Source organism: Nesoenas mayeri (assembly GCF_963082525.1).
Source record: "Nesoenas mayeri genome assembly, chromosome: 1".
Classification (NCBI taxonomy): domain Eukaryota; kingdom Metazoa; phylum Chordata; class Aves; order Columbiformes; family Columbidae; genus Nesoenas; species Nesoenas mayeri.
This window is the reverse complement of record NC_137541.1, coordinates 52,395,999-52,411,483: the sequence shown is the minus strand read 5'-3', so window position 1 is coordinate 52,411,483 and position 15,485 is coordinate 52,395,999. Positions and strand designations below refer to the sequence as shown.

Here is a 15,485-nt window from a genome sequence, read left to right as displayed (position 1 = left end):
ACGAGCCCTCTGGATCTTTGCCTCAAGAAGCTTCTGTTTCTTCCGAGATCTCCTGCTGTAACCTATTTCAGTTTGCTATGCTTCTTAATTTACTTGTTATGTAGCTTGCAAAGGAACACTTTACATTAACAGGAGCTTCCTTTTATGGCCAGGTTTGCACATTTGAAGAGGGTGTAACCTATGAAGACGCTTCTGAAATAATGTTAGCAAAAGCAAACACAGGAGAGGCTTTTAATCACAGACGCTTTGTACTTCCATTTTGTAAGACAAGTGGGTTATTTCTTCTAATAAAGACTGATCCCTGAATAAGGAAATACACAGTAGGGTATTGTCTGTTCATATTCTATTGTTTTAAAATATTCTTTTCAAAAGTGCGGTATGTACAGTTATGAAGAAGGTTCTTCCTTCTCTCCAGAGGCATTTAGCACCTATTTACTGCTAGCTTTATAAACGTGTGGCTGCTCCATTCATGGGCATGAAATTATTTTAGACAGCAAAGGAATTACTCTGCTTGTCAGATTAATGGTTTAGCCGTTAAAATCCGTAAGTTTATATTGACTGGGTTTACAGTTAACATTTTGCAAGTCTGAAATAGCTACTTCTGTAATCAGCCTTTTGATTGAAAAGAACTCTGCCTCTCCTGTTCGCTCTCGCTACTTTGTCTCAAAAGTAGTTCATTGACTTTGGGGTACAGTGGTACTTAGTGTGCATATATATTCATGTGATAGTCTCCAAAAGTGTTGTAATAATGAGCTGACACATTAGCTCCAGCTTTTCTTTCTCTTTCCAGTCCTCCTTTTATCTTTCCCTGCTGTACCATCTATTTCTAGCCTATTTATGCAAACTGAGTTTTAAGAGCTTCTTGCTCACTTCCCACTCCTTTGCCTAATTGTGGCAGAATCGTCTGCATATTGTGGGGTCATCTGGTCCCTGATTTGCAACCATAAGAGAAAAATATTGTCGTTGTTTTGTAATTGTACCTTATGCAGGTTTGAAGTGTTCTGCTTTGCTCTTTAACCATGTATTTGTAAAAATTTAGTGTCTTTGAAACCGGTAATGTTAAGGACAGCTGCTGTGGCAATACAATTTCAGGTTTAAATAAAAATAAAAAAAAAGGGGGGAGCCAAACAAACCAGTAGTTTCTTTTCCCAGTATGATCCCTGTTTGTCCTAGGGCTGTGGAGGAACAATATTTTCCCAGTTATAGATCTCAGCTATGTTTATGGATTACTAATTCTGCCCACCTGCTATGGTGGCTTAATTGAAGTTGTGGCCAGTCTCATCTATTTCTGCATCCATGTGATGCTGCTACTAGTGTTACTGTGACAGCTTTGTGGCTTCGTGTATTTTCATAGTTTGCAGGCCAAGAAGAGGAATCTGTTGGATTTGAGATCTCCGTGTGTAGACTGAGTATGATTGCCTCAAAACTGTCTGAAGCCTGTGGATATGGGAACTAGGATTAGAGATTCTGTCATTACAGTTTGCCCAGGTTTCCTGGATTTGAGAGGCTCTGATTTGGCTTATAACCACCTTTGTGCTGTTCCTGTTTTCTCCACAGAGTTTTAAAACATTTTGGGTGGTATGGAAACAACACAATGAACATTTTGAGTCTCAGTTGAAAATCTGATTTGTGGAAACCACATCCTATTGTTTTCCTCTCTGGCTTATGCAAATATCCACAATCAAAACCAGGTATTGAAGTTGGAAACCCACCTCACTGTGTTTACATTTTGGAGATCCAATTAGGAAAAAGCATATGGTGCTATGGCTCATTATTTTGGTATTGTTTTACCAACAGAGCTGCAAGCATCGACTTTCTTGCAATATCTGCCACAAAAATGTGGAGAATGTTTATATTAAGAAGACAGATATTGCTGTTAGAGATTCTGCAGTGCAAATGAGAGTAATCTGCATAAATAGCATTTTTCTATGTAGCTCCTTAGGAGAGTGTGCTGTCAAGGCAGAAATGACTGCAGACAAATACAAGAAGAAACATGAGACAGGCAGGAGCTGCTTGGAGTCATCTCTCAAAAGTCCAGGTTCACAACAAGACTTGGAATAGCCTTTTCTAAGCTGAAGGAGTGTTACCAGCTCTGTCTGTGTCATTTATGTTCTGCTTCATTGCGTCCTCTTTAAATGTAATGAAGTTATGGAGTTGCTTAGATGGAGAGAGTCTTTTGATTGCTGTTTAGGCATTATACAGGAATAGGTTAATGTCTATGAACCTCCCAGTTGGAAGTTTCTAACACTAACTTACGGTTTCCATCAGAGATCAAAGTAATTTACTAACATAAATTATTTATACCTAGGGCTGAAAGAAATTCATAATAACAATAAGGCACCTCCATGAGATAATCACCACACCAGAAGCACTCATCTGTACCTCATAGCCCTGCAGGGGTTTGTAATTATCTCCTGCAAACCACACCTCTAGTGATTGCTTTTTGTTGCTTCATTGCAATGCTGCCACTTGAAGTATTTTGCCTGACAAATATTTTAAAATTAAAAAAAAAAAAAAAATTAAAAAGTTAGGAATAGAAAACTCGTGGCAGTCGTGCAAAGAGAAGATGTTAGAAGTACAAGAAATATTGAAGAAATGCAGTTAATACAGATCTTAATAACAACAAAAAAGTACTAAATGTGATTCTGTAGGCATTTAAGGAGGTACTTATGCTTTTTCTTCAAGTTATTCACTGGAATGAGCCTATCATCTGCTGTCATTTCCCATGGATTGCTGGTGATCTATGGAAAACTGGCTGTTTACATGGTGCTGACTCCTTCTACGTGCTTCCTGCAGCTAAAAACACGTTAAAAGAGGTTGAAAATGCATTAAATGCTCTCATAAAATTACTCTTCTGTATAGACAATTGCAGTATTTGCACAGAGGCATAACATGATTACAGATGGAGAAAGACTGGTGAGAGGTGATGGTCTCCGTGGCAATAACTGTGTTTGTAAAGTACCTCCTCCGGCCTCTGCTGAAGTACTCAGATAAGAAACAGCAGTTCTAACACAATTTTATGCTTACTAAGCACATTCTAGTCTCAACACAAGTACAAACAACCAAAAACTTTAAAAAAAATCCTATCAACAGAACAATTAGAAGCATGGTATTGATTTATAAATACCTTCCAAAATAGAAGTTCAGATAGTCTGTCAATGAGGTACATTTCTGAGGAATACAAATTTCCATGCTGCTACAGCCAAAGCTCTGCCTAGTGAGTCTAGGAGTGAGGGCAGAGCCCCTCAATGTTGGGTGATACGTGAGTACAAAGGTCTCTAAGATGAGGGACTAAAATGAGCTTTCAGTCTTACTCAGAGCCCCATGAATCAACCAAGCTAATTTAAACCAGGTCTACCATATAATAGAACAGCAACTGCAGAGAAGAGCGGGTGACTGGGTGAGCTGTGGTCATGATAATACAAATCAATAAGCAATTGACTTCTTCCATTCTGAACAAGCTGCAAGTGATAGGTCAACTTCACTGCTAGCCTAGTCAATACGGACATCCAAAACTGAACGTCAGGGGAACTGGAGCGTGTTGTGCTGTCACCATGTTGTGCTGTCACCATGCCATTGCAGGCTCAGTTAGAGCTGCGAATTAGATGTGCAGGTCACATGGCTGAAATCCATATTTCCATGGTCAAAATGTATGCTGGGATTCATAACAGTATATGCAGACAGGGAGGAATAGTAATTGTGTCCTTCCACAGCAGTGTGGTCTGGGGTTATTCTAGGTATGAGTTAAAAATGTAAATTTTCTGATAGGATCTCTTCTTTTGAGCAAGGTCGTAACATTATTATAGCCTTCCTGGGTCATATCAAGGTCTCTAAGATACTGCTCCCCATCCAGCCCCTTTTCAGCCTAAAGAGTCCTAATCTACTTAGCTGTTCCTTCCGCAGAAGCTGTGTCATACCTTTGATCATTCCTGATGCTTTTCTTGCAATCTTTCCCAGTTCTACCTTATCCTTTTGGGATGAGGAGGGCACTGTAAGTTTCCAAGATACTGGCATGTTTGCATTCTGACAGAGTTTTTGTATGTGATGCATACATTTAACGTCATAAGCTGTTTTGTTGTGTTCCTTCTGAGCATTCCCTAATTACACATAGCTTTATGTTTGTTCTGCATGTTTTCTGACCGCTGGTGATCCCTCAGCTGATGTTTTGCAGGAAATTATCCATTACAATCCCTGGGCCTCATTCCCAACCTGTAATAATCAATTCAGAGTCTGTCGCTTTCTAGATATTACATTATTATTGCAGTTTCTAAGTGTTCAAAAATCAAAAGGAACATTAACTACGTGATGCCATTCTTAATATATACTGCCTCAGGCTTTTGCTTGGAACAACATAAGCAGAATGCTACATCCCCAAGGAAGTCTTCTGAGACAAGCCCATGCACCTTTCAATAGGAGAGGAAGATGTAAACTCTGAAGTATAGCCGAGTATCTGTCATGCATCCCTCAGATAGATATACTGCAGATGCTTATCCAAACCTGGATAAAAAAGTGATTGTGTGTAAGAGCTATTAAGCGAAGAACTGCCACTGATGCTGGAAATTTAGTTTAAGAGATGAAGTTCAGTTTCTCTTAAATGTCTTGGAAATTTGAGCTCCCAGCTGGAAAGGAACATTTTGATTCCTTTTAAAAGTGCTTAGGGCATGGGCTATCTTTTATCTAGGAAATACCCACTACATCCATGAATATGTGAGCAGTTGCTCTCGGAAGTGTTCCCCCAGCTCTTTAGGTCAGGTTCTGACTTTGCCTTTTCTCCTTAGCAATTTGAACCTGGTAAATTGCCATCTCCCTTTTGCATTTGTGGTGTGGGGAAAAGGTGCACAAGTGTAGCAAAAATTACCTAGTATCTTAATGAAAAGCTTGGATACACCCTCAAAACTTTTCAACAACAAACGTTCCAATTTCTTCTAACAAAACACTGGAACCAAAGCAATATATCTTGATAGAAATGTACTTTATATTCTACTGCCAAAATAAATTGTGGAAACACACGTGCCGTAAGAACTAGTGTCTTTGAAATAATAACACTGCTATCTGAAATGCTTTATTGGACTATTCAGTGTAATCTCATTCTTCTTGCCTCAAAAGCAACGTAGTTACCCCCCCTAGAGATACTATTGTGCCTGAAAGGAAGGAGGAAAGCAGTTCTGGTCAACCTAGTGATCCTTTCTGAGCAGTACTCCACTCTTCTCTTTCTCTCATCTGCAGATTCAAGTCTATTGCTCCTCCTTTTATAACAAAGTTCCTCTAATTCTGAATATAATTCAACCCTTCCCTCTTTGCCAGGACTGTTAGGAAACTACTAAGCAATGAATTGCAAAAAGTTGTGTTTGGCAGGATCCCAGATGATAGGCAAGACTGAATGCAAAACCGAATATCCTTCCAGCCATTCCTGATGTGAGGAGGGATGCACAGTGAGCTTTGCCAGCCTGTATCTTCCTTTTTTTTTTTTCCTTTTTTACCTGTCAGATGAGAGAGAAGTCCTTTTTTATACTGGATGTTTTGTGCTTTGTGAGTTTTATACTGTTTGCTTTTCTGACAAAGTGTGGTGAGAGACATCCATATTACCGTTCCACGGAAAACAGTCTAGTAGTTGTGTATGCACATGATTTCCACTGGAACACAACCTGGAAGAAAAGAAAATACCGTCACGTCTTGGTTTAAAGAGCAAACAGTATTTGTGGCACCCTGATTGTCAGGGGTGAAATGTTGAGCAGTATAATGTACTTTGCAGCCATCACAGATCTTGTCATTTGGCTCCGTACAGGGCAGTTGCTGTGGAATCCAGTTGCTGCAGCAGATTTGAGGCTATCAAGTATTTAAGCTGGGCAACTTGTGGCACATATCTCATACTCTTCATTTAAATGCTTTGTTTAACAGGTGGAGTTTGAGATGTAATCCTGTTGATTTTCTGTGGGGCTTTCAAATTTACATTTTTAAAAGGTACAAAAAAATATTAAAATATAACACCATGTCTTGTTTGCTTTCACAGCAAGAAAAACTGGGTGATATCTGCTTCTCCCTTCGTTATGTGCCTACTGCTGGCAAGCTGACTGTAGTCATTCTGGAGGCAAAGAACCTGAAGAAGATGGATGTCGGTGGACTATCAGGTATGTGCATGAAAATCTGTTTGTAGATATTGCAGGCTTGTAAATGCATAAAATCAACTCATTTTCTCTTGGAGATATCTTGGTTGAGCAGGTAAGGGCTCTTGTTCACTGTCTGAAAAATATGGCTTGTGTTCTAAGAAAGTTAGGGTGTGGCTAAGCGTATCAGAACTCATTCTAGCTTAAAAAAAGGAATTTCATTATATGTTGCATTCTGCTCCAAGACGAGGTCTGAAGAGTTAAACAGTCAGATGACATTGCAAGCTTTCTGTACTTTCCTTCTCTCCTGTTGCCTGGAGATAAATACAGACTATTCAGGCAAGAGAAAAAAAATCTCACTACAATCCCTATTGTCTGTTTAATCTCACGAAACGTGAGCATTTCCCTGCAATGTTACTGATAATACATAATAGAGGAACTCGCCACAGGTCACCGTACTGGCTGCTGGTTGAGGTGCTAGGATAATTGTTTCTACATTTGAAGGTCTCGGGTGTCATTGCTCCCATGTGCAGAGTTGGGAGTGCTCTGCTTTGGTGGGTGCACCAGCAATCAAAATGACAATCTTGTACTTGTGGTAGTCAGTGAGGTTCATATTTCCAACACACTCAGTACCTACAAATAGTCCTCGTGGTCTTTGCTCATAGTGAGGCCGTACACGCTGTGAGTGAGGTGACGTATGCCATCTGTAAGGGAGGGTGCAGCTAGCACACATGGCATCGAAGCCATGTCCCAGGGACCTGGTGGAGTTCCGCGTAGGCTTCTGTTCTCTGCTCTGTCTGTGATTCTTGGACACCAATTACTGTCTAAATAGCCAATTAGCTGAGAGCAAATTAAATAACAAGATGCTTTATAAGGAAAGGTCTTTCCAGGATAATTTTATTTTATATACCCTCTGTTTAAAAGAGGCAGTTTCTACTGACCATTGAGAATGAGGATATTTCCAGCGCAGCTCTAGAACTGAAGGCTTTTACAGCTGTCCTTAACACACAGATGATATTATCGCTAATATTGCTGACAAGAAAAATTGTTTTGGTTTTTATTTTCTTATAAACTTAGCACAAAGTAAGAGTTTTATCCCAAATACACAGAGAAATGGGGACCTGCTAAAAGCAAGCTTGAAGGTTTTGTTTACCACTTTTGATGAACAGTAACAGGAGGAGCTTCACAAAGTTCAAGGGAACAAAGTCTCTTACCAGTAACCAGTTATCTTTTCTTTTAATTGCTTCTAAAGTCTTCCACTGTACAGCAACAGAGACAATAAAATAAAAGGCATCAAAATATTGTTGTAGTCATTACCTGAATCAAGTCTGGGTTTTCCTTGTATAAAATGGACACAAGATTAGGATGCAACACTAATATTTTCCTTAATGCTTGTACCGAAACAATTGCAAATTAATGTTCTTAAGAATATTTACTTCCTAATTGTTTGCTAATGAAAGATTAGGTTCCCATAATGAGGAGACGTGGGGGTGTTTGACTGAAGCATAGCTCTATGAGCTAGAGCATCTATATTCTTTTCCAAGCGTTGCGAGAAATGTGATGGATAATGGGTACTCAGGTCATAAAAAAAGAAAGGGTCAAGGAAAGCACTAATGAACTGAAGACCACCTACAAACTTCAGATGGAAAATATAATGCATTGTGTTGGAAATAACTATAACAAAATGAATGGGCTTACTCTCATTTAAATATTTTTCTAGGGGATGACAGGTTTTGTTCTCCTTTTTTTTAGGGCCATGCCAAACTAGAAACATCATGTTCTCTCAGAGACAAACAAACCCGATGGGATACCATGGTTGTAGCAGGAATTCAAAAGTCACTGACAGTGATAAATAGCAGTTTGTACGGTGTTTCTGAGGCAGTAATTATAGATGAAATAATGTTGGTTTAAAGTGGATCCAGTATCTTCCATTAGGGAATTTATCTTTTGAATAAATTATGCAGAAATAACTTTTTAAATCAAGCTGAGCTTCTGTTGTCATTATTCACACTAAATAATACCTACTCTCAAAGTACAGTATTGCTAAGTGGTAATGAAGGTGGAAGGATTTTATCTCAATTAGCGAATGCTTTCCCCACTAGTTTTATTATTTCCTCTAGATACTAAAATGGCTTTTCATCTTGCAAAACTGAAAGTTTTGCACTGCAGTGGAGGTGGGAAAATGTTAACAATCAAATGTGATCTCCAACTGGATGTTACCTATATACTCAACAGCACTTACTGTCACCAAGGGAAAGCCATTAGCAAGAGGTGAAAATTACATAGTTGTCACAGGAGAAAAAAATATCTTAGAAGTTTGTCAAAAATAGGCAGAAAGGATCTGCTTTTGAGTTTAGATTATGTCTTTTTGTTGTTCTCTCCGATTTTGGAGAAGATGCTGGAAAAGCAGAAGACAGGCATTTGGAAAGGGCTCTGCTTTCTCTTGCACCCAGCCTCTGTGCCTCTCTGGGGAGCTGATGTGCCTTGCAGAAAGGAGGAACAGGGCCCTGGCTCCCACAGTTCTGGCATCGCCAAGTGTTCGCAGCACCGCGACAGGCGACCTTGTGGTTTCCTTCTGGCTGCTTCTCTCCACATCTTGAGTATTACTGCTACTAGCAAATATCTGCTCTACCTTTGTACCTCAGCAATGTGGAAAGCTTTGGTGTTTATGTTATCTTTAGTCCTGGAGTGTATTAGAAGCGGGGTGGTTAGTAGGTTGAGAGAGGTTCTCCTTCCCCTCTGCTCTGCCCTGGTGAGACCCCATCTGGAATATTGTGTCCAGTTCTGGGCCCCTCAGTTCAAGGAGGACAAGGAACTGCTGGAGAGAGTCCAGCGCAGGACAACAAAGATGGTCAAGGGAGTGGAGCATCTCCCTTATGAGGAAACGCTGAGGGAGCTGGGGCTCTTTAGTTTGGAGGAGACTGAGGGGTGACCTCATTAATGTTTATAAATATATAAAGGGTGCATGTCAGGAGGATGGAACCAGGCTCTTCTTGGTGACAACCAATGATAAGACAAGGGGCAGTGGGTACAAACTGGAACACAGGAGGTTCCATTTAATTTTGAGAAGAAACTTCTTCTCAGTGAGGGTGACAGAGCACTGGAACAGGCTGCCCAGGGAGGTTGTGGAGTCTCCTACTCTGGACACATTAAAAACCTGTCTGGACCTCTTCCTGTGTAACCTCATCTGGGTGTTCCTGCTCCGGCAGGGGGATTGGACTAGATGATCTTTCAAGGTCCCTTCTAATCCCTGACATTCTGTGATTCTGTGAATACAAAGAACCAGGCACTGTGGCTCAGTAGTCTTCCAAGCTTCTATTTAAAAATTTATGAGATCCATAATTGTGGTCAATCAGAGTTAAAAACATGGTTGATTTTTATCATGTGTCTTTTTGTTGTGCAGCTAGAGAGCCCAGTTACAAAGGCACCCGTCAAAAGCAAGAGACCAGTCAAAGTAGATTGAGAGTACCACCTTTCCTAGCATTTCTGCAGGGCTTCTACTGGTGAAACCTTAATCCTGCCAGTCAGCACATAAATCCTAATCAATGGTTACTACAGTTGAAAAAAAAAAAAAAAGCAAGCCTCTATCTCCAGCATTTTGAACTTTTCCATAAATTTTATTAACAGTCAAAAGCCAAGCGCAAATTACTTCAGAAACAGGCAATAAAAGACAACAGACTAATCATCAAATTCATTAGACTCTTTGTAACAAAACCAGATCACCCATCTGAGCAATAAACTCCCAGGTCTTAAACTTAATTGTAGCATCAGGCTGGGGCTAAAGCAAACCTTGGCTCACACACTGGAACTGTTCAGCCTGAGCTCATCAATTCGCCACAACCAGTGGAAATTATTACTTCTGGTGAGCAAGGGCCTCTGGCAAACAATTATGCATGTTTTTAAATGGCATTTTAATTATTTAAATTATATTCAAATGCATTTTTAATGAACATGACATCTGGCAGGTGACATGTAGGCATGTAAGCTCTAAAGAGATTATTTTTATTTGTCTGAATTTGGTAAACTCCAGTTATGTGGCTTTATAGGTATCCTTCACTCCAAATGTCTACGAGACTTAGAAGCTTAGGTCTTACAGCAAATCAAGGGAACTTAGACTCCAGGGAATTTAGACTCCCAAGTCACTGTGTAGTTGTCGTTTTGGTTTTGTTGTTTGTTTTCCTTTGGTTTTTCATTTAGGTGATTTGCAAAATTGCAAGATTTCAAAACCAGTTTACAGTTTAATCTCTCCAAACAGGCCATAGAGACATAGTCTGACTAATTCCTTGATAAGGGCATGATACAGTTCATCAATGCCGTTCAGTTCACGAGGGCTGTCTGTGAATTATGATACTTTATTCAAGTTTGCAATCCCTTCTGCTTGAGAAAGAGGGCAGGAATTATCTGCAGTTCCCCTGTGAGATATTCATTTAAATCAAAGTGGTAGTGATTTCCTAGATGGATTTAAATGAGTATGAAACTTTAATCTAAATTAATTTTCATCTTATTTTGTATTTGTTGCTTTTACTTATTTTCTAAAGAAAAAAAAAATGTTGTTTAAACCTCAACATATCTGACTAGCAGCTAAATGTGGTCTGTGCAATAAATATGTTCCTTCTTTTTATTACATAGGAAGATTCCCAATATTAATATGTGTTTATGCAGGCAATTCTATAGATTTCCCTGTATTTAGTTGTGCCCTCCATTTGTATTCATTTTTGTTCATGAAATAAAAGCTTTCATTTCAACTTCCAACAGCTTTCCCTGCTTTGACCAAGCCAGTCATTGAAATAAGTTACCTGAATACATTGAAAAGCCTTTTCCCTCTCAATCTGCAGAGGGAATCTGCAGAAGAGGCTGGTGCTGGCACCTGGACAAACTGTTGTTATGGGTGTTTGGCTACCCAGGCCCTTTGGCATAAATACTGTTTTGTATCAAAAAGTCTTCTCTTAGTAGCTGATAGTAAGTGTCAGGCTTAACATAGCTTATCATCATTTCAGGATTAATTTCCGTATGGTTTATTCCTTCTAAAAATCTTTGAAAGCTAATGTGGCTTTGTTCTCTGTGTATTATTTTAGTATGTTTAGCTTTTAGTGAATCTAATTACCAGGAATCTATCCCAGTAGCAAGCAATGTACCCTCTGCTTATCTCCTCAGCACTGCTGCACCTCACCATACCCCCCAGTCAGAGCCAGAATTTCAGATGCCATAGCTGGCATGGGCTCAGGTATTGCCTTAGGAACTGTTGCCAAGTAGCAAATATTGTAGCAGACCCTAAACTACACCTGTTTATGCCAAATTAATGCTTAGGAAGAACTGCAAGGAGAGGAATGTCATTGGATCTCTGTGTTCTTCCTTCTGCAGAAAGCTGCAGCTTCAGCCGTGAAGAGAAAGCAGCCTATAAGCCTGTCCATTATGTGTGAAAGCTAATCTCAATATTTATGAGTTATAAATAGAAAATACACAGCACCTCTTTGTATCTGCCAAGCAAATACTATAAATCAGAACCATCTCTGGGGACCAAATGGTACTAAAGCAGAAACAAAGCTAGTTTTATACAATTAGACATTTATTTTAAATATTGCATTCAAAATCAAAAGGCTGGTTGGATGTCTTAGAAAATAATTGAAAAATTAAAAGTTGTTTAGAGACCAGCTCTTAGAAGACAGTGAATACTCATGAATTATGCAGGGAATTCAGTTTAATAACTTCATTAAAACATAAGAAACCTTAAAAGCTAGCTAACACAAATGCAATATTATGGGAAGAGAAATATACCATGGTCCTGCTATAAGCTATATTGTAAGCATAACTCAGTGAATATTAAGGGAAGACAATAGTAAAAATGAACAACAAACACCACCACAATAGCTGCATTTACAACTAGCCTAATCCTGAAGAAACCAACAGAGAACAGTACCAACAAAAATTTTAAGATTTCTACTTACTCTGAGGGTTTCTACAACATCCCATATCTCAGTATATCTACTGTAATACACTGGCAGAAGTTCCAACAGTAGGTGGCTGCAGCAATACATTTCTCTAGCACTTGCAAAGCGGTCTTGCAGCATCACAGTAAATTCACCGTGGGCTCCTTACAGTGGTGATGGGATCAGCCACCAAATCCCCATCATGCTATTTTTTTTTTCTCCTACCTGGGAGAATATTCTTGTTGATGACATCTTCCTAAGACTGGGCAGTGGAGAGTGGGGGGGTTGTCTGAAATGGTCCTCTTTCAAGGAATATATATGATCTTAGGGACTTGTTTCTTCTAACCCCAGCTCAAGCCTTCAACATCAAACCACCTTCTTCCTCAAATTAAAAGCTGAAGAAGGCAATTCCAAAATCAAAGTATATTACGAATTACAGTATATTCATCATAGAAGCCTTGTTAAAGGATACATAGACTCTCATACTCCAAGGCTTTTTAGAGAGTCTTAAGAAGAAGCTGTCAGGTGATTGTCCATTTTGGAGTAAGTACACAATTTCCACTGAATAATATGTTACAGGCTATTGCACACAATAATATATTGTATTAAATGAACCATCAAATATGACAATTCCTACAAAGAAACAGAGTCAAATTATTCTGCTCTTTTTCTCCTCCTGTGCTGAAACAGAGGAAAAAAAGAAATTGTGCCTGTTGATTACCAGTGAAATTGTACAAAGCCTGTAGGCATTGCACTGAGAAACCTTAGGACAAACACTGTGCCGAAAAAGCACCTCAGCTCAGGAGGTGTTTGAACAGCTTCTTGATATGAGAAAGGAGAGAAACCTTATAGTATGTGTACATCTCCTTAATCGTGCACACCGACCAAAGGTACAGGAGATCAGCATCCAGCTGTGTGGACTTTGCCAGCCAATAGTCACAATTTTCTGGCATTGCTGTTGATTTTTCCCTCACCATCCCTTCCCCAAAATAGAGAGCAGGAAGACTTCTTATTCTTTTATTTGAATAGCCACTTCTAAATAATGCATTTTGTATGTGTTTGCATGCATGCTTCTTCTTGATTAAATTAAAGTATGTTTTTATTCGGTTATGCAGTCCCAAAGCAAGTGTGAAGATATGTGTGTTAATTACTTATATGAAAATGAGATAGTTAATACTTTAGGTTTTCAAGCTCTCCAAGAATTTCATAGCAATGTGAGTGGCTGTAAAATGTATGTAGAAATACTGTAGATAGATCCTGGAGTCCTTAGGGAAATTAGTCAGTTCTCTTACAAGTAAATTAAATTTATTTTTACTCTCTGAAAATTGCAGCCTATGTCTTTTCATTTAATGGGTTTGAAGAAAAAAATTCAAATATGAACTCAAAAATAAAAAGTCTTTTTTCATCTCTATAAATACAGTTAAATCAGTGATTAAATGTCCACAGAAAGTGAGGAAAATATAGTTGAGGGGATTTCCTTTTCAGGACCATATAAAGTCATACAAGTTTTCAAGACAGCATGATGAGCATTTTATTAGTGCTGTTAATGTGGCTGCGGTTTGATGAAGTTTGTAGGACTTTCTAAAGAAAGAGAAACAACTTTAAATTCGAGATTTTATATTACTTTAAATTTCACATCCATTTTTTGATTAATCCCATGTGGGCAAGGAAGATTATTAATTTCTGCTAGATCTTCATGTGATTACTTCTTGTAGGCCTCCTGAATGTTTCCAATGTGTAACTCCTTTGTGCGCACATCTCAACGAAAAGAAACACATCACAAATTAGACCCTCAATCCTGATTCTCTATCATCCCTGAAGAGAACAGAGGTTGTATAGTGAGGAGGGAACTGCACATCTCCTCTAGTACACTGTGCTGAAAATGAGTCTGTGACAACAGAGAAAATGTATACCTCAGTGTAAGAAGATATAGGAAAATGGGTGTTTCCAGTTCTTCATTGGTATCATTACTTTGCACCTATGCTTTATGGGTAGTTATTCAAATCAGTTCACACGTTTGGCCACTGAAGCTCTCCACTGGCAGCCGTGAGATGCTTATCATTCAACAGAAATGGAAAAGTAGTTTTCCCATTGCCAATTCCAAAATTTATTTTCCAAAACTTTTCTAACTGAAGGTGGAAGTCCTGTCTTATCTTCTATGGACACAGTTCTCCAAAAAGGTTCCATTACCTTTCTTGAGGTAACAGAAAATAAATATAATCTAGTTGCTGATTGAGACTGAGGTGCCAACATTCAGTTATTCCCATTGTGCCTATGAATCTCACTGGAATTGTCTTTCCAAATATTTTATCCTTCACTTTACTTCCATGATGCCATCAATGAGGCAGAGAAGCCAACATTTGGGCCCTATTTCTTCCCCCAGCACAGGGCATGCTGCCTTAGAGCCACCTTGTTCTAGCTAAATCAGTCACAGGTGGGGTAGGTGGTTGATTAGCTGCAAATTACCTGCCGACAAGGTGGAAAAGTTGCAGAAATGCAACTTTTCCCCTGTGTATGTGTCACTTCTGTGAAACTTTCAGATGTGTGGGAAGACCAGGTTGGGTATGAGTGATGTACCTACACAAGCCACACCTTTATTTAGATGTTTATTTAGAACCGCTAAGGTGCTAAGCAATTGTTTCACAAAGCTGAAGAGAGGAATCTGGTCTTTCCTTTTCTCCCTTAACAATATGATTGGTTTTAAACTAATAAGTGTGGGGGGTTTTCCTCCATTATACCAGTCTTATTGATAAGATGGTGCCAGGTGAGTTTCTCTCAATTGATGCATCGATCACTAACCTAATGCAATAGTAAAGCTGGTAATATGAAGGGAACATCTCCTGACATTTTAGGCTTGTTACTGTAGTGACTCTAGTCTATAGGAGAAGATTAAGTTTTTCTTCCTCTTGTGTTCATTAAGCTTTTTTCTGTCTTGATGATGAATATGCTGTTGCTCATTCCCCCCATGAATTCCTTTTGTTTCTGCTGAGCCGTCTTCAAGTTTACAAATAGCAACATTTTTTGCTCTCTTTAAATCAAAGTAATTTATGTGCAGGGGTTTCTTGCTGCATCTCATCACATTAGATATTAATGTAATAATTACTGAATAGTAAAATTCTCTCATTAAGAAAAGATACAAAGCACAGATCACATAGCATCTGTCCAGTATATGTGCCAACAGACAAACTTCTTTATTTGTCTGCAAAATTCAAATGTTATGTAACACAATTGACCAATGTGCAATGGGTAACATTTAGAGCTTTTCTTGCAAAACATGCCTGAAAGGAAATCTGTCATAAAGAATCCCACCCACTGCAAAGCTCAGCTGTTTTCTACTTTTTCTTGTGAAGGCAGAAAGGATTTGTAAACTCTGTGTTGTGAGCTTTGTTACAGCATCATCTCTCTCAGATTTGAGTTTGTAGAAAACCAGTAAAGATGCCTATATGCATTCTAA

The 15,485-nt window shown here is 38.9% G+C and overlaps 1 protein-coding gene across 1 annotated transcript in view; it reads left to right on the top strand.

Annotated features, from left to right (window-relative positions):
- SYT1 (synaptotagmin 1) overlaps positions 1 to 15,485 on the top strand; it is a gene marked incomplete at both ends in the record, with an annotated part of 99,371 nt that overhangs the window by 42,372 nt on the left and 41,514 nt on the right. The window contains one exon of the mRNA XM_080364241.1: positions 6,011 to 6,128. Within this exon, the coding sequence (XP_080220367.1) occupies positions 6,011 to 6,128 (118 nt within the window). The remainder of the gene's footprint in view (positions 1 to 6,010; positions 6,129 to 15,485) is intronic.